Source organism: Cinclus cinclus, chromosome 8 (assembly GCF_963662255.1).
Source record: "Cinclus cinclus chromosome 8, bCinCin1.1, whole genome shotgun sequence".
NCBI classification, from domain to species: domain Eukaryota; kingdom Metazoa; phylum Chordata; class Aves; order Passeriformes; family Cinclidae; genus Cinclus; species Cinclus cinclus.
The window spans coordinates 12850835-12875719 of NC_085053.1; the positions used below are offsets into that span (position 1 = coordinate 12850835).

A 24885-nucleotide genomic window follows, 5' to 3' on the forward strand; every position below is an offset into this window, starting at 1 on the left:
CAAAATACACTGAGGGTAATGAGAATGAATGATAGCTTAGATGTGTTCTTTCCTTGAACTGCTGGTTGTATGAAATCCACAGCTCCTGTGCAGACCTACAAATCTATAACATCCGTTTCAGTTGAATTTGGCAACAAGGGGCTGCGTTCTTTTATTCTTGGTGCAGAGATTAAAATTGATCACAGCAGACACAAGGGAGCAGATTTGAGTATCACAGCTCAATGTGGTTAACTGGGATAGTGCACAGCTCCTGTACTCCTTAACTGTGCACATACAGGTTACGAATATTATTGATTGCAAGGGTCAGGGGAGGCTGCAGGGAGGTTATGTTGCATGATGCTATTTGATAATTTTTAAGGGACAAGAGCTATGAACTCTCATAGCATCTGGGACAGGTGCAGTTTAAACCTGACAAATGGAGATTTATGTTTGTGTGAGCTGGCAAAGCCCTTCAGGTAGAAATAATAAATGGAAATTTGATAGAATGGGTTTTTTTGTCATAGGTCAAATATTGTGCTGTAGAAAAAGAGAAAAAAAAGATTTAACTATTACCTTTTCATCAGAATGCACTGATGATAGGTTTCCAGATCTGTGCTGCAAGATAATGAGTAATGTTTAGAAGTCTTTTGTTGAGGCATCATTTTAAAATACATATAGAGATGATTTACCTGAAGTGATTAAAAAATGCAGTGTAGGCGAATGATACAGTAGTAATTACTGAATACATTTTATAGTGTCTTTTTGCTCTTTCATACAGACAAAACCAGTATATAAATATGCTAAGATTTAAGATGAGACAGTATAATACATTAACAAAGAACTGGGAAAAAAGTTTCTTTCCTATATTGAAATTTCACAGAGTACTAATTACTATTTAGCTTCAGGAATTACTTGCTGAATTACATTGATGACTTATACCTATGGAGAAAAAACAAAAGATGAATCCTTGTAATGTTTTAAAAATAGGAATGACCAGAAGGTCCTGCGTTTTCCAAATATTACTTAGCATGTGGGATTATCTTCCTGAAGGAGTAAGTTTTTACAAATATTTCATATTGATCCAGCTACACGGGGTGCAAAGTTGTGATTGATTCCTATTGTTTCATTGTCATGATATTGAAACAGAATGGGAGCTGTGGATGTAGTGTGCAGCTGAGGATAGTTGTGGGTTTAAGACAAATGGCTGTAGTTAGATATTTCTGTGATTCTTTAGTGCTCTCTTCCATCAAATTTAGGAAACAGTATTATAGAAATCAGTGTTTAGAATTGCAACACAGATACCACCTATTGACTATTATATTCCTAATACATTAAAAACGCAGGTTGATTTTAGGTAGTGTAAGCTGATGTTGTCTCAGTATACCTCGTGGCAAATTCCTTGTTGTGCAGTGCCTGAGGTCTGACTAAGGTGTTATTCCAGAATATTAATGACTTAATTACTCTTCATATATTTCTACAAGATGAATTTGCTGCCTTTGATGGGCTTTTTTCAGCTGTTGCTTTGTGATAGCATAGAGGCTTAGTATTTATTTTTCTTCATGATGCCAACTAAATATTTGTGTTTTTTTCTTTGTGAATGTTTATCATCTGTTTTGCTCTCATTCTATCCATTCCCTGTGTATTTATTGTATGTAGCCTCTATTAATCCAGCTTTTCAAGATTTTTTCCCATGTTTTGAAATGAAAAATTGATACGAAGAGATAGTTCTATGCTAACATTCGGTTTTCCTTTTATAAATTTTCATTTGCTTAGATTATTTCAATATACCAGCATGACTGCTTATAAACAGGGCATATTAGACAGTTAAGTTGTAATGAGTCTGCCTGGGAAAGATATTGTTTCCATTGCAAATAGGTATGGAAGTATTTTCTGCTTCCTTTTCATGAGTCTGTTGCTCCCAGTCTCGCAATCCAGTTTCTTTTGCTTTCGCTTCTATGTATTTGAGTTTTCTTATTGGATAAAAATCACTTTACTGTGACATATAGTTTCTGAGATGATAGATTTTTTCTTGTGTCCTTCAAGTTACTGATAGGCAGTCCCTGAGGAGGTGATCTTGCCTTGGGGCCACTCAGCAATGTTTACTGAACACAAGGAAGCACTGGGACTCTGTTCCTCAGAGTGGGGCAGTATCACACTGGCAAATATTATCTGGCTGGTGTCTGGAGAAAACACAGCCCCCCGCAACGCAGTCTTTCCTTTGGCAGGTTACTGCTCGGAAAAAATTGTGAAAGGAAGAGGGAGAGGAGCTGACATTAGCATGTGAGATCTTCCTGGTTCAAGAATGCTTCTGAAAAATGACAGCTCAAGTCTGTGGTGGGAAGTGACCAAATTCCAGTCAGGATAAAATCTGGTTTAGCTCTGTTTCAAGCAGACTGGAGCAAGCTCTGCTCCTGGGTGGAATGATACATTTTTGTGGTAGAGATGGATTGGACTCAGACTGCTAAATGCATTTTTGCTAGTGACCTTTTCAAATTTGTCGCCAGTATAATAAATGTTGCCAAGATGACTTAAGAAAGGTTTGCAGCAATATTCCACTTTATTTTTTACAGCAGATGTTTCTTCAGTTACTCTGTATTACAATTTACAGAACTCTTATGTTCTACAAATCAAGATTCATAGCAAAGTGTTTCAGTGCTTTAAGTCCTGCAATAAAAAACACCAGGCAGAACAGAACCAGAGGGAAGGTAAGCAGACGTCTGCATTCATCCTGTGTGGTAGGGTTTGCTTCATAGTGATTTTCACATTTCAGCAAGTTCATTCACCAGAGCTACCAGCTAACTTCCTAACATCCTCAACTTGATTACTTCAAATATGGGGAACATTAAGTATCAGTTTCCAAACACAGAAGAAAGGCAAGATTTACCATCTGTTTCTTAATTTAGAAATCTGTATATGTTTGTGCAACCTAGAATCACTTCTTATAGTGCATCCTTTAAAGAATTAGGTTTAAAAATCACTCAGTGATACTATATGCTTCAGTTCTGAGGTATGCATTTTTAAAAGTGCTTTTAGAGGATGAGGGCTTAATATGTTGAGTTCAAGATCTTAATCGTGCTTAAATGAATAGCCAGGTATTGAGATATGAAGAATTAGTACATAATTTTTCCAGATCTTTGTTTTATCATCTTGAAACACTGATGTTTTTCATTAAAATACACTATTTTAGTCCTACTTGAGTGTTGCCCCATTAAAATTCAAAGCACAGGTCCCATAAATTGACCATAATAAAATTAAAACCAGCAGTTAAGACTAGAGGTAGGCTGTAGAGGGTGCACTAAAGCCTTGAGTAAGACTGGACTGATTACAATAAAATCAAACGAGGGGTGGAGTCTATATCTGATGGAGCTAATGAGTTGTGGTTCACCTTCGGACACTTTGGCTGACATTAGATGTCAGGCTGATCTGATCATGGGGTCACTAAATGTGGTGAGGGCAGACCACAGGGCTGCAGGGTTTGTGGTCCATGCTCAGGCAGACAACACTGATTGTGTTGTCATAATCCTAATTTCCATCACTTACATGGATTGATTCTGAGCTCTGCCTGCCGTTCCCATCTGCACTCTCTGATGTCTAACTTGTGTCAATTTTGACTGCCTCTGAGCTGTGCTTGGACAATTGATACTCAAAGAGAAATTGGATTATAATAGTAAATTCTGTTATAAATAATCTGACTCCCTCACTCCTATTATTTCTTCACCATTTGCAAGAGTTCAGATACTTGTCTCTGTGTCTAATTTAGCAACAAAGTAAGGTGTGAGACCTACAGACTGGGTTGCTTCCAGGTTCAGCTACTTACTCAGATGTTTCTAAAAGCCATGGTATGGCTATGAGCTGTTCAATTTAGAATGCACTGCAGCAATTGTGTATGGCTCATGCTGGTAGGTGTGAAGGGTGTTTTCACACATGATGTACACACTACTCATTCTAACTTGAGGGTAAGAGAAGGCTAACCTTTGTGTAGTTCTTTTACTTTTTCCCTTTACTTTTAATTTTCTATGAATGAAGCCTTTAGCCATCATTAAGGAATAACTCCTAAAAACCTTGCAGGCATACCTCTTCTAAAGAAAATAAAACATTAATAAAAACTACAGAAAAGGAGCAGAAAATATTACAAAAATAATATACCAGGCCTACAGAGAAAACAAATTTGAAGGAGCCACCTGCTGTGGAGATGAGGCAGTAATCTCAACAGTAGGAAATAAAGGGAGAGAGGGAGAAAATACAAAAGCATAGACATTAAAAATGTAATTAAAACACTTATCTCCATCGACATACATATCAAACAAAAAAAAAAAAATCAACCACCTAGAAAACATACTCTATTGAACATCACAACAGGAAGTAACAAAGCTGTCCCCATAAAAAAAAATCTCCAGCAAAATGAGAGAGATTCTTTAGAAATACAAGCCTCAAAAGTATTTACTGAAGTGATAATCACTAATGGACTGACCTTGAGAAAAGCTGGGCACTTGCAGAGTATTTGCAACTTTTCTGAAAGACTAGATGCCCAGTATCAAACCTTTAAAAATGTAGAGACAGTTACTCTCTAGATACCAATGGTTGTCTGTTCCACGCATGGTGCATGTCATAGCATGAGCTGTACTGGTCTGTTTAGTATAATCAGCTCTGGGGCACAGCTTAAATACTGTATTTGGATTGTGCATTTCAGTATAGTTCATTACTAAATTGTGCAGTCTTGACCCATGGACAACAATGTTAGCAGTATGGATATGAGTGAATGTGGCTTCTTGGAAACAAGTAGTTAGAGCATATCCCACTGCATGCAAGTAGTTTCTGTCATGTCTAAGTGAAACTCTTAAGTTTGACAGTTACGCAAGTTTAAAGTTTCAATTTTATCCTTCAAGAAAAGAACATATTTAAAACTCATGGTCCAATTTATATACATCATGGATTGTGTTACATTAAATAAAACTGCTTTAAATATATAGATTTTGGTCTCCAGTTCCCCAGCCCACAAAAGAGAGTTCTTCAAGAAGATCAGAGCATTCACAAATATTAAAGTAGTGCTTATGTGCTTGGATTTTGCAGTGTGCCATGTACCTTTGTAGTCACAGCTAACCATATGGTACCTGTGGCTGCAAGTCTCTGTGCAAGTGTGAAATGTCATCAGATGTGCTACATCTGAAATATTTTTGTATGGGCACACAACAAGCAAGTTGGAATGCTCAGTGTGTACAAAGACAGGGACATGGGACAAAATGGTGCTTTTCTGTTAATTCAAAAGTACCCTTTCAGAAGACAAATGGGGGATTTAGAATTTACCTTCAGAGGGAAATTACCTTAGCTCTGTATCTACTTTAGCATATCCTTAAAAAAAAAATAAAACAAAAAACATAAACAAAATTTGTTAACAAAAATAATGCATCAGAAAATGTCACTTCCTCTATAAAATTCACATCAGTCTCTGGCCATCAGCCTTCCAAGGCTCCTTTTCCCCGGGACACATGAACGGGCACAGCCTTTTCCTGGCCAGAGGTGTAGAACTGCTGCTGTGCAGAATCTGTGCTGTCTCCTTGCCAGACTGTGCTCAAATATTTTGTACTGAGTAGCAGGCTGGGGCTCAGCTTGTCTGGGCTCGGCCCCTCGGATAGTATTTCAGAAGATTTGCATTGTCACCAGAGCAGATATGCAGAAAATCAATCCCATGTTTTTCTCTCCAGTTTTGTATGGTATTCATGGATTTTTTTTTCCTCATTCTCAGTAGTATCTGACAGTTAAAGGCTTTCTACCCAATCCTAGGATTTTCTGTAATGGAGGCCGTGAAGGACAGAAGAAGTTTTCCTTGTAAATGTGATTTTAAACAATCTGGTTTAACTCTGAAACAGAAGCATGGAGATAGTAAAAAGGTGGAAAGATGTCCTTGCCCTCTAACTTTCTCGCTCCAGATGTGTAAGGCAAGGGAGCATTAAACAAAATAATCCATATATTGGTAAGTGGGGTTTGATGTTTGGCTTGCTTTATTTTAAAAGTTAGAAAAAGGAATGTGCATAGCCAGTCAAACACATTTTGTTTCTTTTGATTGAATTTGGATAAATTTATGAACGCAACGTTATTTAAAAACAAATTTGAAAGATTCAATATAAAACATGTACCAAGTAAGTGTATTCACTTAAATAAAGTAGCTCTTGGTATTTTCAAGCCCAAATTGCATTCACCAGCAAAATTCAGTATTATCACAATTAAAAATGAAGGCAACAAACCTTTTCAGTTTTTGATGTGAGGAAAATAAGAAAAAAATTATGCTCTAGTTAGTTTTGTCTCTGTAGGCTCTTGTATATTTACCCTTCACATTCAGCTCAGTTTCATTTTTTTGTCTGGAGATGTGTTTTTAGTCAGCTGCCAGTGAAAACTACATTTGACCCTTATCAAGGACGAGAGCTTATTTTGTGTGTCAGTTATTAAGATTGGTTGAGAAGTTCATTTGAAACTGCAAATTTGCCCAACCATGTCAGATTTAAGTAATCCAAACAGTAAGTTCAGGCTCAGAAGCATAGCTGTTGCTGGGGAGAGAGGATTTGATGAAAATAGGAGATAGATATGCAGTGCCTGTACTTGCTTTAGTTTCCCTTTCCAGATCAGGCTCATAGTTACAGTAGTAGCAGACTTAGCTGAATTGATGTGTTGACATGCCTGGATTTATTTGGTGCAGCAGCCAAGTGGACTTGGTGCCCTGCTCTGCAAACCAATACCTTACATTGTCTGTGCATCACTCTGGTACTGCCTTGTACATCTGACAGATTCACTCTAATCATTTAGCAATTCATATCACAAGAGGACTAGGGAATTGTTTCTAAATTTTCTTTAAAAGGAAAAAATGGACTTGAGACTTTTCATGAAGAAAATGGATATGCAGCAGTACTGTGAGAACAGAGAGTACGAGATCTAATAGGAGGCAGATGATATTTTTGCTGATACATCTGTACACAGATATATTTATATGTATATATAACAAATATAAAAATGGCAAGTTAAAGTCTGTGTTTTCCAAAGCCACTATTATAGTGGTTAAGGACTTTGGAAAGTATATGGTGTGTCATACATGGGAGAGACTTTGGTGCTGAGGAATTGCACACTGGAGAAGGAGTTGTGGGTTCAAATGAAGGAAAGAAGCAAAGAGAGTAGCGATGCCTACTGAAAGATAGCTGGAGCATCTGGAGATGGAAGGCAGAGCTCAGCAAACCAGGGGGTCGGAAATCAAGATGAATTGCTTTCTGTGCTGCGCCTGACCCAGATTGGGACTGTCTAGGTTAGATTTTGCAAAGCTGAACTAGATCTGTCATGCAAGCTGTTATTTTCACAATGTTTCTACTTTCTCTATTCTTAGTAGACGCAGTTTTCCACAGCCCATGAGGCTTCACTGCGTGGTTTGGATATCAGAAGCTTGTTCCCTGGCATCAACAGGCAAAGGAGCTGAGGCTTCAGGAAGCCCAGGGCTGTGGCTGCAGAAGATGAGGGGCTCAGCATAGCCCTCTGCTTGTGTAAGGGTGTGCACAGGCTCTGCAAACCCCGCCGGGGGAGCTGCCTTGCGGAGCTGCCTCCTCTTGCTTGCCCTTCAAAAGAGCTGTTCTTCAGTGCTGGGGAAGGAAATTGATTCGGGAAGGAATAGATTTTGATACAGAGTATTTAAAGACAGGAGATGTGGGATAGTGATAGATTGTGTCAGGACACAAAATGCCAAATAATAAGAAAGTGTTTTAGATGGCTCGCAAGCAGATTTGGAGAACAGAGAACCGACTTACTTGGCTTCAGCCTAAAAGCTAGGGAAAGACCTTATGTTTTTCTAAGCATTATTTTTCTTGGGTGGCTCTTGGCAATTCTGTACTAGTGTGATTTCCCTTTTTCTAAAGGATCTCTCTGATTTATCTTCGAAGAGTATTTCTCTTGGTTCATTATTTTGACCTAAATTGTGTCTTTCATAGGTGACTGGGTTTTTTAAAAATTTTATTTTTTCTCTAAAACCATTTGATCAAAACTGCATTTTTCCTCTACAGCTGTTTTTTCATTAAATATTCTCTCTCCCAAGAGGCTGTTGGCTATTTATCAATATTTGATCTCATTGCAAAGCATACTTCTGTGGGGTGGATGTTTATTATGAAGTGGTGTCTCTAAAGTGAATCTTACCTGTTCTTGATCTCTTTCTCAGTCTGCCTCAGTCTGCCTCTTTCTTAGCTTGCCTAGTGGCTTGAAGAAACACTAAATGTCTCCATTTTAACAACAGTAAATGCAGTTATTGCAATAGCAAATACTGTGCAGCAAAAGGAGACGCATCAGAATCCAGTACAATATGACTTCCAGCAGGTGCTTAGCAAAGAGCTTCAATCTGTGCTAAGTGTTTATAAGTATAAAAGAAGAAATCCCCTGCCTTTCCTTCAGATGTAAATATCACAAAACTGTTTTTTTTTTCAGGGAGTTTTCAGCAAAATGAAAATAGTAAAATAAATAGCAGATAATGCCACTTTTATTGATTACCTCTTTGGCAATTGTTTGGTCATATCAGCTAGGCTAAACATTATTGAACCCAATGCGTTCTTACCCAACTCCTTTGATTTCAGTGATACCTAACTAGTGATGAACCTGGACAAAGAACATTGCAACACTTCCTTTATTATACTCTTTATTCAGCCTATGGGAGCTACAGTACTGATGCTGTTAGAAACCAAATAGTTTTCTTAGGAGATTATAAAAGCAGCAAAAGATGAGTGGGGAAAAAATATTTTGAGGGTTTCTCTTTGGGTTTGAATGGAGATACAGATTAGGAGGAAAGGAAATTATCTTTAATGCAGGCTGCACATCCCACTAATGACAAGAGTATTTCTCCCAAGAGTAATTGGAGACTTCTGAGTTGGTTTATGGATATCTCAATAGAAATGGTTGCATCACTCTGTCCACTGCCTGCAGGCAGTCACTGAGAGCTTTTTCTGAGGTGCTCTTCTTGCCATAGATGATTTTGCAATGTATACATAGAGGGAATTCTATGCCCTTTTAAAAATGGTTTCTTTAGTGCATTTTACATATTGTACTTCCAATAGTTCTAAGTATTTCTGGCAGCCTCTTAAGATATCCATTATTCATTAGCTGAAGTTCCAGTCTATGCAGAAAGTACAGCATTTAAAGGTCCTGAAGTTCAGGACGTGCTAGTATATTTTAACCTTATTTTTCTCTGTATCCAACTATAGATCAGTGTTGGTTTCAAAGTCGGGTGTTCAGCGACTGAGTCATGCTTTTTTTGTTATAAATAGAGATCAAATTTCAGGATTTTTTAATTTTCTTTTTGGCTTGTAAGCCTTTTAGATTCACTGAGACTATATTTTGTTTTGCTTCACTGAAAGGAATAAATCTAAAAGTGCAATTTATTTTTCTAGTGTTATAGTAACTTCATGCAGAGTTCTAGAGGTTCAAGAAACTTCCTTCATATAGGTAACTCACGAAAAACTACTAAGTTTTCTCATTATGTAGTTCTGGTTTTATGCTGTAATGAGACATATTTTTGTTGCTTAATTGTTATAAAAAGAAAAAGTTTGGAAAAGTGCTCCTCAACATGCAATTCTGCATTATTGTAGATGCTAAAATTGTGTCATTAGGGTTTTTCAGAGCAGTATGTCTCAAAGAGGAGCAATATTAGTCTGCTGCCCTCCATGCCTGGGAATGGAGGGAACACAGATTGCTTTGTATGCTTCAGCTCCTCCTGCTTGTTCTGAGGATTCCTCAGTGCTAGTATATTTTCTTAGAAAAATTGTTGACATTTGCTCCATTTCAGCATGTAATTATTAATTAGTATACTTCTGGTAATATTATGGGGTTTTAGATGTAAATATGAAAGTTGAGACTGTTGAAAATACCCTGATTGCATTTGCATTAATAAAATGGCTTAGCTGGTGTGTCAGCTGGACTGGCTTTTTGTGCTGTCCAACCTTTCATACCAAAATGAGATGATGTTCTTTGATAATTGGAAGATGCTTTTTGCTGCCTTCTTTTAACTGAAAGGTATTTGTTGCTATTTATAATTGTGAAGTAAATCCTCGTCTGTATCCTACAGATTCTGTCTAAATGTGTGCTTTTAATAACCAGGAATAAATGTCAGCCAATCAGGACTTCAGGGTTTTGAGGAAATAATCAAGAATAGCAAAAGAATGATGGCATACAAATACTCACAGCTCAGACATACAGCACTGCCATTTGTCCTCCTCCCTTCATCAGTTAAGCTGTTCATTACTGCCTCATTTGTATTATCTGCTTGTGTACCCTGTGCTCTCTAGTCCCTTCCCCTGCATTTGTTTTGTTATGAGTTTTACAAGTGCACACATTGTTGAGAAGCCTGATTTTCAAGTGCCTGTAGTATTAGAACAATCACCAGTTACATAAGCTGCAGACTACAGATGTGATCATTTGCGATATTCTTTTGGAAACATCTAAGTGTTTGTAAAAGTGTTTGTATTGACAATGTTTTTGAGAATATGTGTGTAATTCAAACTATATGTTGGTTACTAAAATTTCCTGTGTAATTCTGATGTGCCATAAAATATCTATTTCAGGTTTGCCAGAACCGAACAGAGCCAGTATATTCCAAGGACTGACAATGAATCAAGGATTCTACACATCTAAAGACTTCTTACCTTTGGTAGCAATGGCAAGTAAACCAGGTGTGTGGTACTGTGTTCTTGTTATAATCATATTCAGTAAGTCATTAGCAGTTATTATTAAATTGAACTGTCTGGCTACAAAGCAGCACACCCAGTTATAAAGTACCTTCCACTGAATATGTCTGGAACAGGCTTTTTTCTTGGTGAGTGGCAACCTCTAGAGCATGGTCAGGAAAGTTAGTCCCAGAGATTATAAACTGAATAATCACATATTTAAATCTAAACTTAGGGCAAATTATTTCCCCTAGTTAGTGATATTTGTTGTTTTGAATTATAGGCAAAAGATTACATAAGCTTCACCTTTGTAAAGTATCTTGATAAAAATAGCATATATATAAAATGGTTTGAAAAAATCTGATATTATCAAGGTGTTTCTGACTTATACAAGCAGCTGATTTGTAGATTGTTGATAGATTCTTTTACTTGATCCCAAGACGTGTGTTGCAGGTTTTACAGGCACATTTAAATCAGCACTAGCTCCTTACCCAATGAATTTATGGTCTAAGACTCAGGACAACAGGAGTATGACAGGAGTTAATGAGAAAGTGCTCAGTTCATAGGCACCAAATGCAGTCTGGTTTTATGGTTCCACATCTTTCTTTGAGCACAGAGATAGCTGCATTTACTCCCTAAGGAGTACAGATTATTTCAGTGTCCCTGAATATGAACTCAAAAGCCCCAAATATGTGAGTTTAATGTCCATTTCTTCATGGTCTAGATTCCCCAGACAAAGAAAAATAAATTAATGTACAGTGTTTGTTTTTACTTCGGACAGAATGTGGTATTTTACATATAACTTAATATAACTTGTTTTATCTACAAACTGGTTTTCTGAAATTTCAGCATTCAAATGTTTTTTTTAGCATGATACAGGATTGCCTGCTTATTTAGGAGACTTTTCTTAAACACTTCTAAGGAATATATATTCTGTGACAGATTATTCTGCTTATAAAAGTAAATTTTATTACCCCATTTGATACAAAATATTTGAGAAGTGAAATTCTGCATCCCATCTGTCCCATCTCTTTTCATCAAATGCTTTTGTTTTCATCAAATGCTTATTTCTGTCTATTTTCTTCAGCTCAAAGTAATCTTAAATGATTTGGGAGAAAATGGTTTTCTTTTTGAAGACAGAGTTGTTTAAAAATAAAACAGATTGAGAATATGCAGTGCAACACATTTGTAGATTAAGAAAGGAAAAATAAATCCTGCAAAAAAACCCTCTCTTGAAACTATTTGACTAAAGATACTTTGTAGACTTCTGAGAGGATGTGTAGCAGTTGTGTGCTGTAAGTTACCTGCATGAGGCTCTGTATCCTGTGATCCATGTATTTCAAAATACTGCTAAGTAGCCCTCTTGATTTGCTAGCATATGTGACAATATGGATTTTTTATATTAACTCTACAATGGGCAAAAGGATGAACTTGGAAGAACTAACCTTTTCTGATCGACAGTAATAGAAAGCTCTTTGGTGTTGTCTGTTAATTAACATTGTCTCTTTTACTTAATTTTCCTAGTGTCTGTCTGTAGCTATAGCCACCTTTTCCTCTCTAAAGCCTGGAATTTAAAAATAAAATATACACGTACTACATCCTACTCTATCCTCCTTTTATTTTTCACTGTGATAGTTACCTAAATAATAGACTTATTCATGGTAAAATACATATTCTGCCTACTTATTAATTCTGAAAGCCACTTGTTAATATACGCTCCTCCAAAGGGGTTTCCCCTCACAAATACATAGCTGTGAATTTACCTTAGGAGTGTGTTCCCAAGAGCAGAGTGGGCTGCTCTGACTGATCCCTTCTACACTCATACTCTAATGGCACTCTGAGCTGCCAGCTCCCTGCTTCACTTGTGCTTTTTCCACTGCTCAATTGATATGAAGTATTAAGTTCGCTAAAAATAAATGAGAAAAGTTTAGAGAGGATTTTCGACTAAGAATCCTATTAAATAAATAGTAAATGTGATGCCACATACGTGGGAGGGGGAAATTATAGCATTTGTCGTACATTAAGCATTTTTCAAATGGAGAGAGAATAGGTGTATTGTATTAGGATGTTGTTTCTCACTCTGCTTATATGTCTAAATGAAAAGGATTATTTACTTCAATAATACTTGTGTTCCACAATTGCATGTGAAAATCTGTTGTAGCAGGATACTTGAGTTAAAGTACAATAGGTAAATGGCCATCTTAGTGCCTCCTGACTGCAACTGTCCTGGACTCGGGGAGAATATAGATTGTATTATTTATATCATTATTTTTCAAGTTACAGCCATTTGTCTAGTCAACAGTTTCTTGTACTTAAACATGTGATGAAGTGCAGTCTCATCCAGGGAACAGACACAGTTCAGTTTTACTTAACTATTTCTTGTTTAATTGAATCATCAGACAGAAGCTGTAGATGATAAACATAAAATGTCGTCATTTTTCTCCATGTAACTTTTTACAAATGATGTGTTGAAAACTACTGTAGTTTAAACATTTTCTTCCAGTGGAAGAACTAGGAATTACTGTAACAATATTCTTTTTCTTCATGTTCAGCTGATGAATAGCCTCAGAGAATCATGTCACAGCCAGAACAGTGCCAGTGCTTTATAGAAATCTGAGGGGACTTATGTTGGTCTACTGTTACACAACACTATAACTGTCAACAACTGGTCATCTTTTTTATTGTTGTTTTGTTATGTTTTGTTGTTTTGTATTTTGTTGTTTTTTTTTTTTTTAGGGAGGATAATTAATCTGATGAGAAATAAACTGACTTTTTTGAATAAAAAGATCTCATAATTCTAGTTTCAACCAGATAGGACCCACAATCCTACAAACATGTTGTCATTTGAATTCTTTCTCAATAGAAAGATGCAGCTGCTTGGAGTACTGACTATGAAATTATGTATATGAGCATATCTTAAAAGGGGGAATAAAATGTCTTTCAGTGGAGCAGAATAATTTGATAGTGACACTCCATGCTTGGAAACTGTAAGATGCAATTTTACACTGCTTTGAGTACAAGTACCTTTTGAGCTGTCATGCAGAAATGGTTTCTCTACTTGAAAATGGGGTTTTCCTTTTATCTTTCAGGGATGTGTGCCTGTCACTCTCCGTTGCCATCAATCCATGGAACTGTGATTGTACTCGGGGCAGGAGACACTGCTTTTGACTGTGCGACATCTGCTCTGCGCTGCGGAGCTCGACGCGTGTTTGTGGCCTTCAGGAAGGGATTCACTCATATCAGGGCTGTCCCAGAAGAGGTAAATTTGAATAGCAGCATTTCTGAGAAGGCATCTTCGTTATTTCTGTGTGGCTTGAAAGTGTGCTATAGGTACTTAACAGACGTCTGCTAAAGGATTTGTTTACAAGAATGCTCTTAAAATCTAGGAATGTTTATTAAGGAGATGAGGCTCACTTTGTATACTCTGCATTTAAATAATTTTCCTTTGTTGTATCCGTTTCCTGACAAGTCAGAGAGATGCATTTGCAAGCAGGGGATACAATTTCTTGTAAGTTAGGAAATGAACTCAAATTTTCTGATCTTGAAATCAAGCAGCCATTAGAGTACTGTAAGTGGCTCTTCAGATCATGGTTAGATCCTAGAATGATACCTTCTGGCTGTTGTTTAAGGATTGTCAGTGATTCTGACATCGCCTTGTGAGCCTATAAAAGGCTCTCTTTCCCTCTTTCCCTCTTTCCCTCTTTCCCTCTTTCCCTCTTTCCCTCTTTCCCTCTTTCCCTCTTTCCCTCTTTCCCTCTTTCCCTCTTTCCCTCTTTCCCTCTTTCCCTCTTTCCCTCTTTCCCTCTTTCCCTCTTTCCCTCTTTCCCTCTTTCCCTCTTTCCCTCTTTCCCTCTTTCCCTCTTTCCCTCTTTCCCTCTTTCCCTCTTTCCCTCTTTCCCTCTTTCCCTCTTTCCCTCTTTCCCTCTTTCCCTCTTTCCCTCTTTCCCTCTTTCCCTCTTTCCCTCTTTCCCTCTTTCCCTCTTTCCCTCTTTCCCTCTTTCCCTCTTTCCCTCTTTCCCTCTTTCCCTCTTTCCCTCTTTCCCTCTTTCCCTCTTTCCCTCTTTCCCTCTTTCCCTCTTTCCCTCTTTCCCTCTTTCCCTCTTTCCCTCTTTCCCTCTTTCCCTCTTTCCCTCTTTCCCTCTTTCCCTCTTTCCCTCTTTCCCTCTTTCCCTTTTTCCCTTTCCAATTGCTTACAGTGATTTTTGACTTTGAATCACTGCCAATGACAGTGAAACAACATCATTCATTACATATTTCAGCATTCAATTTGGTTTTTAGTTTGGCTGTGCACTTTGGCATTTATCAGGTCATCTGCACATTTTGAAATTATTCTGCTTCTTCAACTTACATGTACTGCAGGAGCTTTTTTTGAGATTGTTTTCTTATTTTTGGTAGTCTTTTTTTTGTTTCAATTTCTTTTGGTGCATTCCACTTCTATAGACTTGAGAAAAGCACAGTATCTAATGCATCTTTATCATGAGATTTATGGCAGTTTGGTTGTCTGTTTCAAGAAGGTGGGCCCCTTAGATCTTCCAGAAGGGGAATGGAGCTGCAAAGAAAGTAATGGAGCATTTCTTGGTGCATGATTTACTTCTGTTGCTCTTCAGTCAAGAGTTCTAGACACAATGAGATTACTGAAGCCATTGCACAGACTCATGTGCTATTCAGATTCTTACTGTAATCTGAACCAAAATCTTTCATAGAGACCTGCATAAATTTCTAAAAGTTGTCAATGTTTTCACTCATCCAGTCATGCAATGAGACTTGAAAACAGTAAAATAAAAGTAGCTTCATTTAGTAATGGCCATGATAGAATCATGTGAGGTGGGATATTGCATATTAAAAAAAAATGTGTAAATGAAGACAGTCAAATTCTGAAGATTAATGACTTAAGCAGTCAATATGCTTTTACCACAGCAGAGATTCAGAACATCTTAAGTCTGGATTGTCACTCAGAAGAATTTTGCTTGTGCATGGTAATCAGCATTTAATAAAATCTTAAAATCATAGTAAACACAAATCAGAACATGGACTAAGTTATTACTAGACCACTTCTTAAAAGTCACAGATATTCATTTAAGAGAAATCTTTTGCCCTCAAAGAGGTTAAACATATTCAAAGTAATGGAAAAATAAGAAAATACATTGGAGAAATAGTTGCCTTGAAAGTTTGCCTACTGCCACTGCTGAATTTGACAGCATGAGAGGCTCTGAAGCTGACAGTAGGATGACTGTCTGCACACTGGACAGAGCTGATTTCTACTATAGAAGAATCCATGGTAACATCTTGAGTCAAAAAATGTTTTCTGTTTGGTTGGTTTGTTTTTTTTTTCCATGAAAATGTAGCATGTTAAAACTATATATTTTATTGCTTCTACTCTAAAGATGGAACTTGCAAAAGAAGAGAAGTGTGAATTCCTGCCTTTCCTCTCTCCTCGGAAAGTTGTTCTTAAAGGTGGACGAATTGTTGCTATGGAATTTGTTCGGACTGAGCAAGACAGCGATGGAAACTGGAAAGAAGATGAGGATCAGATTGTCCGGCTGAAGGCTGACGTGGTCATCAGTGCCTTTGGCTCCATTTTAAGTGACAGTAAAGGTAACCCTGACTACAGCAAATACAGATTGTTCTTTTAGCTGCAGCCATGTCCTGTCCTTTTTAACTGCTTTGTGATGTGGGTCTTTTGGAGGTTACTCAGCTTTTTTGTGCTGCTCCTCTTGCAGGAGTTTGTCCTTCAGGTATGCATTTTAGAAAAAGACTTGGGGGTCTGGTAACTAGGCCCTTCTCTGCATACTGCTGTATAGAGCTGCAACTAAGTACTGTTCCTCAGCATATATTTTTCTTCTCAGTGCAAGTGGGATGTCAAAGAAACTCTTGGGAATTTCTTCTGGTCTCATTAATTAACTCTAGAGAAACTCATTATATTACATCTTTAAGCTGAACTGATCTCTGAAATATCTTTTTTTTTTTTTAACCTAGCAAATTAAACAGGCATTGAAGCATTCATTACTCTGGTTCAGCTGGTCTGGGTATTATTTATTTCTTGTGCATATACAAGAGATCTGTGACTTCTCTCTTGCACAATATTTCTTAGTTGCACTTTAGTGTTTAGTCTTAAAAACTAGCAATTATTTAATTCTGTACTAAATATGCAGAAATTGTCACATTGGTTACATTTCAGAGATTGGCTGAATTGTCTGCATTTAGCAAAGATATGAACATGAATACAGTTAAGAACATGGGAACTGAGCAGTTTTTAGACTGTCCTCCTCTGACACTAGGTTAGACTTCAGGAGTTCAGGCATGTACACTGAATGTACCTCAGAAGTTAAAACACTGACTCAGCAGAAGACACTTCGATAAAATGAGAAGATCCTGAGCTTGGAGACAGTCATCTAGGCTAGCAGGTTCTGAGCCTTAGTGAACAATGTGCCTGCCCCTTCAGGGCATGGTCATGCCAGCCATTTAACCCATGACATGTCGTGGTCCTTTGGGTATAAATGCTCTGACAGGCTTGGCAAGTGCCTCAGGTTGCACGAGATCAGAAAATTTGTTATTCAAAATTTCTTAGCATAATGTACTTTTGTGAATCTTTGCAATCAAGGAAAATAGTGAATCCTAAGTGATATAAGCAGGCTCTAAACCTGAATGATGTACTCAGCACTTGATGCTCAACATCCAGTTGAATAGAATAGTAAACCCTCATGCAACCATGAGAAGAGTCTAAACCCTCTCCTACAGCAAGAAGAAGGATCTGCCTGGTATTTTTGAGGAACATGTGAAGTCAATACCAGGAGCAATCCTAACTTGTGTGTGCTAATAATGGTTTGGGACAGTTTCTTGCATCCTAGGCTGTTTCTAGACAGGGACTGCTAGAAACCCAGCTACTTACAGTGCTGATTACTCAGGGCTGCCTGCTGGCCTGACGCTGCCTCCAGCTCTGCAGGGCACTGGAGAGAACAAACTCCCTTTCCTCTTGGAGCTGTATTGCTGTGGAAAGACTCTGCCATTTGTGTGGGTCGTATTTCAGGGCTCAGTCTAACCTCCAGGAAGCAAGAAGAAGAAGATTTAAGATTTTGTTTTTTAAGCAATTCATTAACTACTCTGATGATTGCGTTGATTGACTGAGAATTTTGCCAAATTTTGTTGGTGTTGTTTTTAAAACCCAGTGCTTAGGTTTTTTGGAAGTTTCTCTAGAATCTCATGCGGTAAATCAATATTAACCTATGCAATCAATATATTTTGTTGTGATTCATAGACCCCATGATACAGGAGTGATTCTGTTTTCTCCCACGTTAAAAATTGCCTCAATTAAAAGATTGAACTTACTGTGCTGCTTAGCCATAGTACTGTGCCAGTCTTGTATTTCCTAGGGCGCATTCACTGTCTAAATTAATTGTTGAGAGGTTTTTAAATAGGAACATAAAATGGGAGGGGAACAGTCATGCAGTGAGCTGATCATGAGAGAAGAGAGTCATTTACTTTGGGGGTTAGCAAAACACCTCAGTTTCACGCTGTATTTTGGGTGAAACTGCTGTTAGAAAAGCAATCAAATAAAAAGGAAAACTGCAAGTCATTTGTTTTGGATGTTGTGAAAGTGAAAAGAAACTAAGACTTGAGTGCATAAAGTGCTTATTTTGAGCATACCATTTCAGATGCTTTTAAGTCTTTTATTTTTAAGCTGTCCTGATGAAAGTCAAATATGCTTTTCACCATTGAGCTGGATTACAACCAAAACTCCAGACTACTTCACTCCTTCACTCCTTCACATAACAAAAAGAAATGAAAAAGCAAAAAAGAAAACAAAACACCAAAGCATCACAGTGTTTTGTTGTGGTTTTTTATTTGTTTGTGTGTTGATTGTTTTTTCTAAATGAGGTACACTTCAGTATTCAAGATATGAAAATATTCAGGTATTCCCCATCAAAAGATGGAGATGAGAATACTTGAGGTACTCAAAACTGGACAATGCCATGAGCAAACTGATTTGACTTGGAACTTGATCTAACTTGGAAGGGAATGGAATAGGCAACCTCCAGAGGGCCCTTCTCTTCTCAATTATTCTGTGACTGGGTGACTCAGGTGCAGGTTGAATAAACATTTTAATTGCTGCTCATACAAAGAGCTCTATCAATTGACCTAATTCATAAGGTACCTTGGGGAGCTGCAAATGCACTGTGGGTATGGGCTAAGATAGCAGGTTATGTCCTATGAAAGTAGTTCTGCTGATAAAAGAATGAAGAAAATACTGTCAAAACCAGGGAGATTAAAATTAGACTTAGCCCTGGTTCAACAAAGTGTTCAGGGCAGCCTTGATGCTCATGTTGGAAAGTTTTATAAGAAGCCATAAGTGTGTGGGTGATTGAGCAGAAATAGCTCACAGGTTAGTAAGTTTTTTCTACTCCATTATCCTTGACAAGATGTTTCCTATACTTGCATGGTAACTATTAAATTCATAACTGAGATTCCATGCATTCACAAATAGGTATTTAGTTGTTTCTGTTTTGTTAAAATAAAATGCTGATTGTGGTTTTTAGCAATAATTCTAGTGGTTATTCATCCTCCCATTGGGAATCGTATAAATGCATCACTTACTTAAAAAAAAATTACTCCTAGTTTCATTTTATGGCCCTGGAGTTGCTTATAGATAAAATAGGGGAGTTGCCTTCTAGACTGTTTTAGGAAGGTTACCAGTAAAAAAGCAGCCCAACAAATTGTTCAAATCCAGCTACTTCAGATGGAGTAAGAAAAGTGTTCTGCTTTTTCTTGAAGAAAATTTTTTTACAAGTGCAAGATGCTTTATTTTAACAGCAGAGCTGACCAGAGCCTTCAAGCCATTGTAAGTGACCGACAAAAATAAAGAGCTGTGGGAGGAGTTTTGTACTTTTCCTTTGGTTCTTGCTTTTTTGCTTAGTTTCTTATTTTTGAGGCTTACAATGTATTAGTGAATTACTGAAATAACTTCTGTCACCATTCCTAATTGCAACTACTCAACATATACAATTGCAATTCTGTGTGCTCCCTCACACTGTGTTCAGCCTCTACGTCCTACTTAAAACCAGTCCCATTGGTTTTAAAGTCTGAATTTTCAATAACCCTTTTCTAATCTATTTCCTTCTGATAGGCAAAGGGAATGATACTTTTGGAGTGCAAAATTTTATAGCAAATGTCCTTGTTCTGATTTATTTTCATGAATTTCCAAGGAGAATCATGGAGAAAGTATGGAAAATAGTGCTCAAAATGCACTACAAAATTCAGTGCAGAACAAAGGACTAAGCCAGGATAGGGACTGACAACCTAGGTTTAGTTTGACACTCTGTTTTGCAGGCAGAAGTAAAGAGGAAGAATTCCCATGTAACCAGAACACTGAATCTTAGCATGATAATGTCTGTTTTATTTTCTTGGAACAGCAAAAAAGAGAAATGAAAACACATACAAGCAAAATCCAACTACCGCCTTTGTAAAAAAAAAAATCCCAGAAATAGTAAGTTGTTTGTGAATCAAAATATGTTTTATGAAAATGTTGGTAGTAGCTAGCTATTGCATCGTGACTGAAGGGAAAAAACTTCATTTCATAATTCCAGGAATCAGTCACAACTTTCAGATATTTTGCTTTTACTTTTAGTACAACCGTCATCTTTCTTGGAAACTGCAGCAGCAAACCCCAGGCTTACTGCTCCCCTAGAGCAGTTCAACATATAGTCAAGATAACTTTTCCCAAGTTGTTTACAATCTATACTTTAACCTACTCATAGGTAATTTTTATTTCCACAGTTTGAGGAGTGTTTGCTAGGGAACAAAGGAAAAAAAAAATCAGAGATGGGACCTCGTAAGTGAAAAAGATTTTAGGTTTTTCCTTTGATGAAATATAGGACTCCAAATGGCACAGAAACAAGGGGTTTCTGGAACTTAAAAGGACTGTTGAGTTTCTTCATAGAGCCTGCTCAGACAACTAGGTAACATTGACCTCTGAGTACTGAAGCTTTGACTAAGGAGAGAGTAAAGGGGAGGAAGAGAGGCTGTGATACCCCAGCTGGGAATGCCCTGGCATCTCCCTGCTAGCACAGCATCTGCCTTGCACCAACAGGCTTTGGGTCACCAGATTTGTAACAAAATTGTAATATAAAACTGAAATGTATTCAAAATATTCCAATTGAAACAGGTAGGAGTTATCCTGCTGAGTCATTTGCAGTAGGATTTTTCTCCACAGGTAGGTTTCCTGAATGAGTTTGTGTGCAGAAGTTCCACACTCTGAAATGGTTACTCATTCCCAGTATCCAAAAGTGGCTTCATGATGATTTCCAAAGCCCTGTTTACTTAGGGCAGAAATCCTGCTCTTTGAGTTGATGGACATCAGACACTTCTGCTTGCTGGTGACAGACAGAAAACAAAGTCAGTAGCAGATTGAAGCAGGACTCTCTCCCACTGTAACTGGACCCAGCTTTATCCAGTCAAACCACTTCTTAATCCTCTTCGGGACAGCAGTGGGGTAGAGAATGGGGGAAGCATGGTTGTGCCTTTCTTTATTTGCTGGGCATTTAGTTTGGGCAGTGTCCGGAGTAAATCTGCTAATGCATGTGGCAGCTGTAGTTATGCATTTTAGATTATGAAAGTTACAGTATATTTGTATTTTTCAGAAGTAATGCTATTATTCGCTTTAAAGGAATTCTGTAAGATGGATATCAAAAATAACATTAATGAGCTACTAAAGCTAAAATTATAGGAACTTACAAAATTGGTTAAACATAAAAACCATTAAACTGTTTATTGAAGCTTCACAGATATACTGCAGCTAATGAGCATTTCTGCTATTTAAATAAGCCCAAATTGAACACACATTACATAGATGCATAATTAGTCATGGCAGTCACACAGAGACTCACTTTTAAAGCTTTATTTGAGGAATCTTTTCCATTTGATTTGTTTTGTTAATTAAAATATTTTTTCTGTATTCACTTATATTTTAATATTGTTTTTGCAAATGCTATAATTTGCTGCTGTGTTTCCATTTGTGTTTGTTTGCTCTGTGAATATAGCGAATTTGGAAAATATATTCAGCACTGTCCTTTTGTTTGGTGTTATTTATGTTAGCATCACTTGATAGCAGTAGAATAATTAAATTGTATGGTGTCTTTCATCCAGAAGGATCTTTTCAAATGATATATAATATCACACTAGGCTGGGGAGGAGATGGCAGCACAAACACAGGACTGTAGTTTGAATTTTCAAGAGAAAAGAGATGTTAGTTTTAAACTTTGAAGACTGAAACGGCAAAGGTTTTTAAAGATACTCTGTATCTCTGTCCCAAATCATGCACCAAACATTTAATACCTGGTTTGCTTGTTGTTCAGTGTCAAGCACCAATTCACACAACCAATAATTCAAGCCCATGTTTGGCTCTTGGGCTGTCTCTCACCCTTGCAGGGGCAGAGAAGGGACTTCCCTTCTGAGGACAAAAATTCTCCCCTTCTTTGTGCAGGTGTTCCAGGAGGTCCCTTCAGCCTCCCTGTTGCAACACCCAGCTGTATCAGATCCAAATTGTTAGGAGCTCTTACATAAAATGCTTTTGAACCATGTCCTTTTTTTATATAAGCTAAATCTTGGAGGTTGTAAGAAAGAAATAGCAGCTGGATACCATGTCAACCTTGCCACCAGGGAAATGTTCTTTCTCGATTTCAAAAATACTGCTCAGGCAGACAAATCCCCAGGCCTGGAGAGATGTTTCAGGTGAAGATATGTTGGGCATTCTTCACACTCAAAAAGCTTTTTGTATAATTATGTCCAGACAGCTATTTTAGAACAAAGCAATTCAAAAAGTTTTGAGAAATGTAATAGATACAGGATAACAGAGGTAATACCCTATTTTTCCTCAGGATGAAATAAGTAGTCAGAACTTCCACTTTTACATAATTTCTTTTGAAAAACTGCATTTTCAACAGCATGTTGTCCTCAGACACCTTTACTGTGGTCCAGTCCTGTCTCAGACAGAAGTTGTCTATTAAATCCTGAGTACCAAATCCTGCAGTACCAAGTTTTCCTCTGTTTTTTTTCCAAACATGTCTTTACAAGCCTGTACATATTTAACTTGTGAGAGCTGTCTAGACCACATGCTGAGATGGTACCACTGCATGCAATAATTTATCCTATATATGACAAATATAAGATGATCAAAAGCTTTCTTGAAGTACAGACAGTCTGAAGCACAAAGAGAAAGTTAATGTATCGATTTCTGAAGGATTTTTGATTAAACTGCTATCAGCCAACTCTTTCCTTTAAAAAGACCCACACAAACAGGAAAAGCCCAAACCCAAACAAACGGAACCCCTCATTTTCCAGATGAAAAATGTCTCAGTCTGAAGGTTCCATGTCATCTTTCAGTAATTTTGATACTTTTGCAGGAAATAATTTCTTAAGTTTTTTAGTTTGTTGCTACCCAAATACTATTTTTGTCAACTTAAGCCGCATGTATATGCCAGGTCGTAGAGACTGTACAAGAAATAGGTCCTACAGATAGATTAAATACTTATGGTAAAAAATCTGCTACAGTCTTTCAGCTTAGAACTGTCTTCTCTGATTTGGGCATCTGAACAAGTTGCAAAAAATTCCTTTGAATTTGAGTTCTCTGGATATGTTTGTAAATGCCAGTGTTGAGGAGGAGAGTGTAGGTGGCACAGATATATGACAATCTTTGTGCCTTGTTTCCTGTTTTATTATTTTGCCCCTGATTATACATAGTTTCCACTTTGAAATACACTTCTAATACATGATTTGGAGGTCAAAGGAGACACAGAACGCTGGATGAAAATCCCATCACCGATGTGTGGGAAAGCCATGTTTGAAGCTTGCTCTGTACTCAGGTGTGTGCTGGGACGATACCAAGACTTTGCCCTTTGAATTGGAGAAATCTTCATCTTAAACTGGCAGGTTTCTCTTACCTTTATGACAGTACAACTAGATCAGTTTAATTGATCTTGGCAATCTGCATCTGACAGTGGGATGTTCCTGAGGGACATTGCAATTTTAAGCTGTGTTTTATTGCCGAATATTCAGTTGCTGCAGTCAAAGCTATATAGCCCCCCCTATTTTGATAGATGCCATCAAATTTTGCTAAAAATATTTATTGAAAATATTACTCTCTTAATGAAGCTACTTTAAAGTGCCTTGTGAATACAGTAATTTAAAAATCAGTCACAGATTATTTTTCTGAGCATTTATGTGTATTTAATGACATTTATATAATGCCATGCAGTATAATTTTTTTTTTTTTGTATTTTCACATCTACATTATTTGGAGGATGATAATATTTCACATGAAAAATGTCTATGTGTACTGTTTTCTAACAGCATGAAAAATATTAAGATCTCTTAATACATGCTCTAAAAAAAATTCAGAAATTGTAGTGGAAAAGATACAAAATATCTTGTTTTCTTGTAACCATTTAATTTTGGTTGTGGTTTTATGGTTTTATTCTTCGTATGTGTAACAAGCTTGGAAGTGGGCCTTTCTTCCAGGATATTCTGAGTTTGAATATTAAGTCAGGATGCCTTTGGCTTTAATGAGAGGTATCTTTCTCAACATTATTTTCTTCTTACTGTTATCGGCATATATTTGACAGATTTCAGCAACAGTTTTTTCATTCTTTTATTAACATATCTGTCATTTATTTAATTACAGTGAGAGAGGCCATGGCACCTATCAAGTTTAACAGATGGGGTCTCCCTGAAGTAGACCCAGAAACTATGCAAACAAGTGAGCCCTGGGTGTTTGCTGGGGGTGACATTGGTGGCATTGCCAACACTACGGTGGAATCCGTGAACGATGGCAAACAAGCTTCCTGGTACATGCACAGATACATCCAGGTGACCTCTTCAAAAGTATTTCTCTCTTTCCCAGATTTAGATACTGCTTTTAGATAATTCTAAAAATAATTTCATTGTGGTTTTGATTAATTATACAAATTTTGAGAGACTAATACCTAGATTATCTGGTGATTAGAACATTACATATTTGTTCAGCTTGGATCACATATTGGAGTCTGGGTAGATGAACTCAGCTTTCTTACATTATCTTAACACTAACATTCAAACATTTTCTTGGCCCCAGCTCTGAATTCCACTCAAGGGTAGTAAGCCTCCCTGCACAAGAGACACTGCTAGCAGAAGCCTTAATTGGGTAATTGGGGAAAAGGAGCGAGCTCCATAAGTATTAAAAAGTAAAATCTTCCAGCAGTGC

The 24885-nt window shown here is 37.3% G+C and overlaps 1 protein-coding gene across 1 annotated transcript in view; it reads left to right on the forward strand.

Annotated features, from left to right (window-relative positions):
* Positions 1-24885, forward strand: part of DPYD (dihydropyrimidine dehydrogenase) — a 318409-nt gene that overhangs the window by 126859 nt on the left and 166665 nt on the right. Inside the window, exons 8-11 of the mRNA XM_062497926.1 lie at positions 10554-10661; positions 13745-13914; positions 16040-16250; positions 24328-24512. Coding sequence (XP_062353910.1) covers positions 10554-10661; positions 13745-13914; positions 16040-16250; positions 24328-24512 — 674 coding nt within the window. The remainder of the gene's footprint in view (positions 1-10553; positions 10662-13744; positions 13915-16039; positions 16251-24327; positions 24513-24885) is intronic.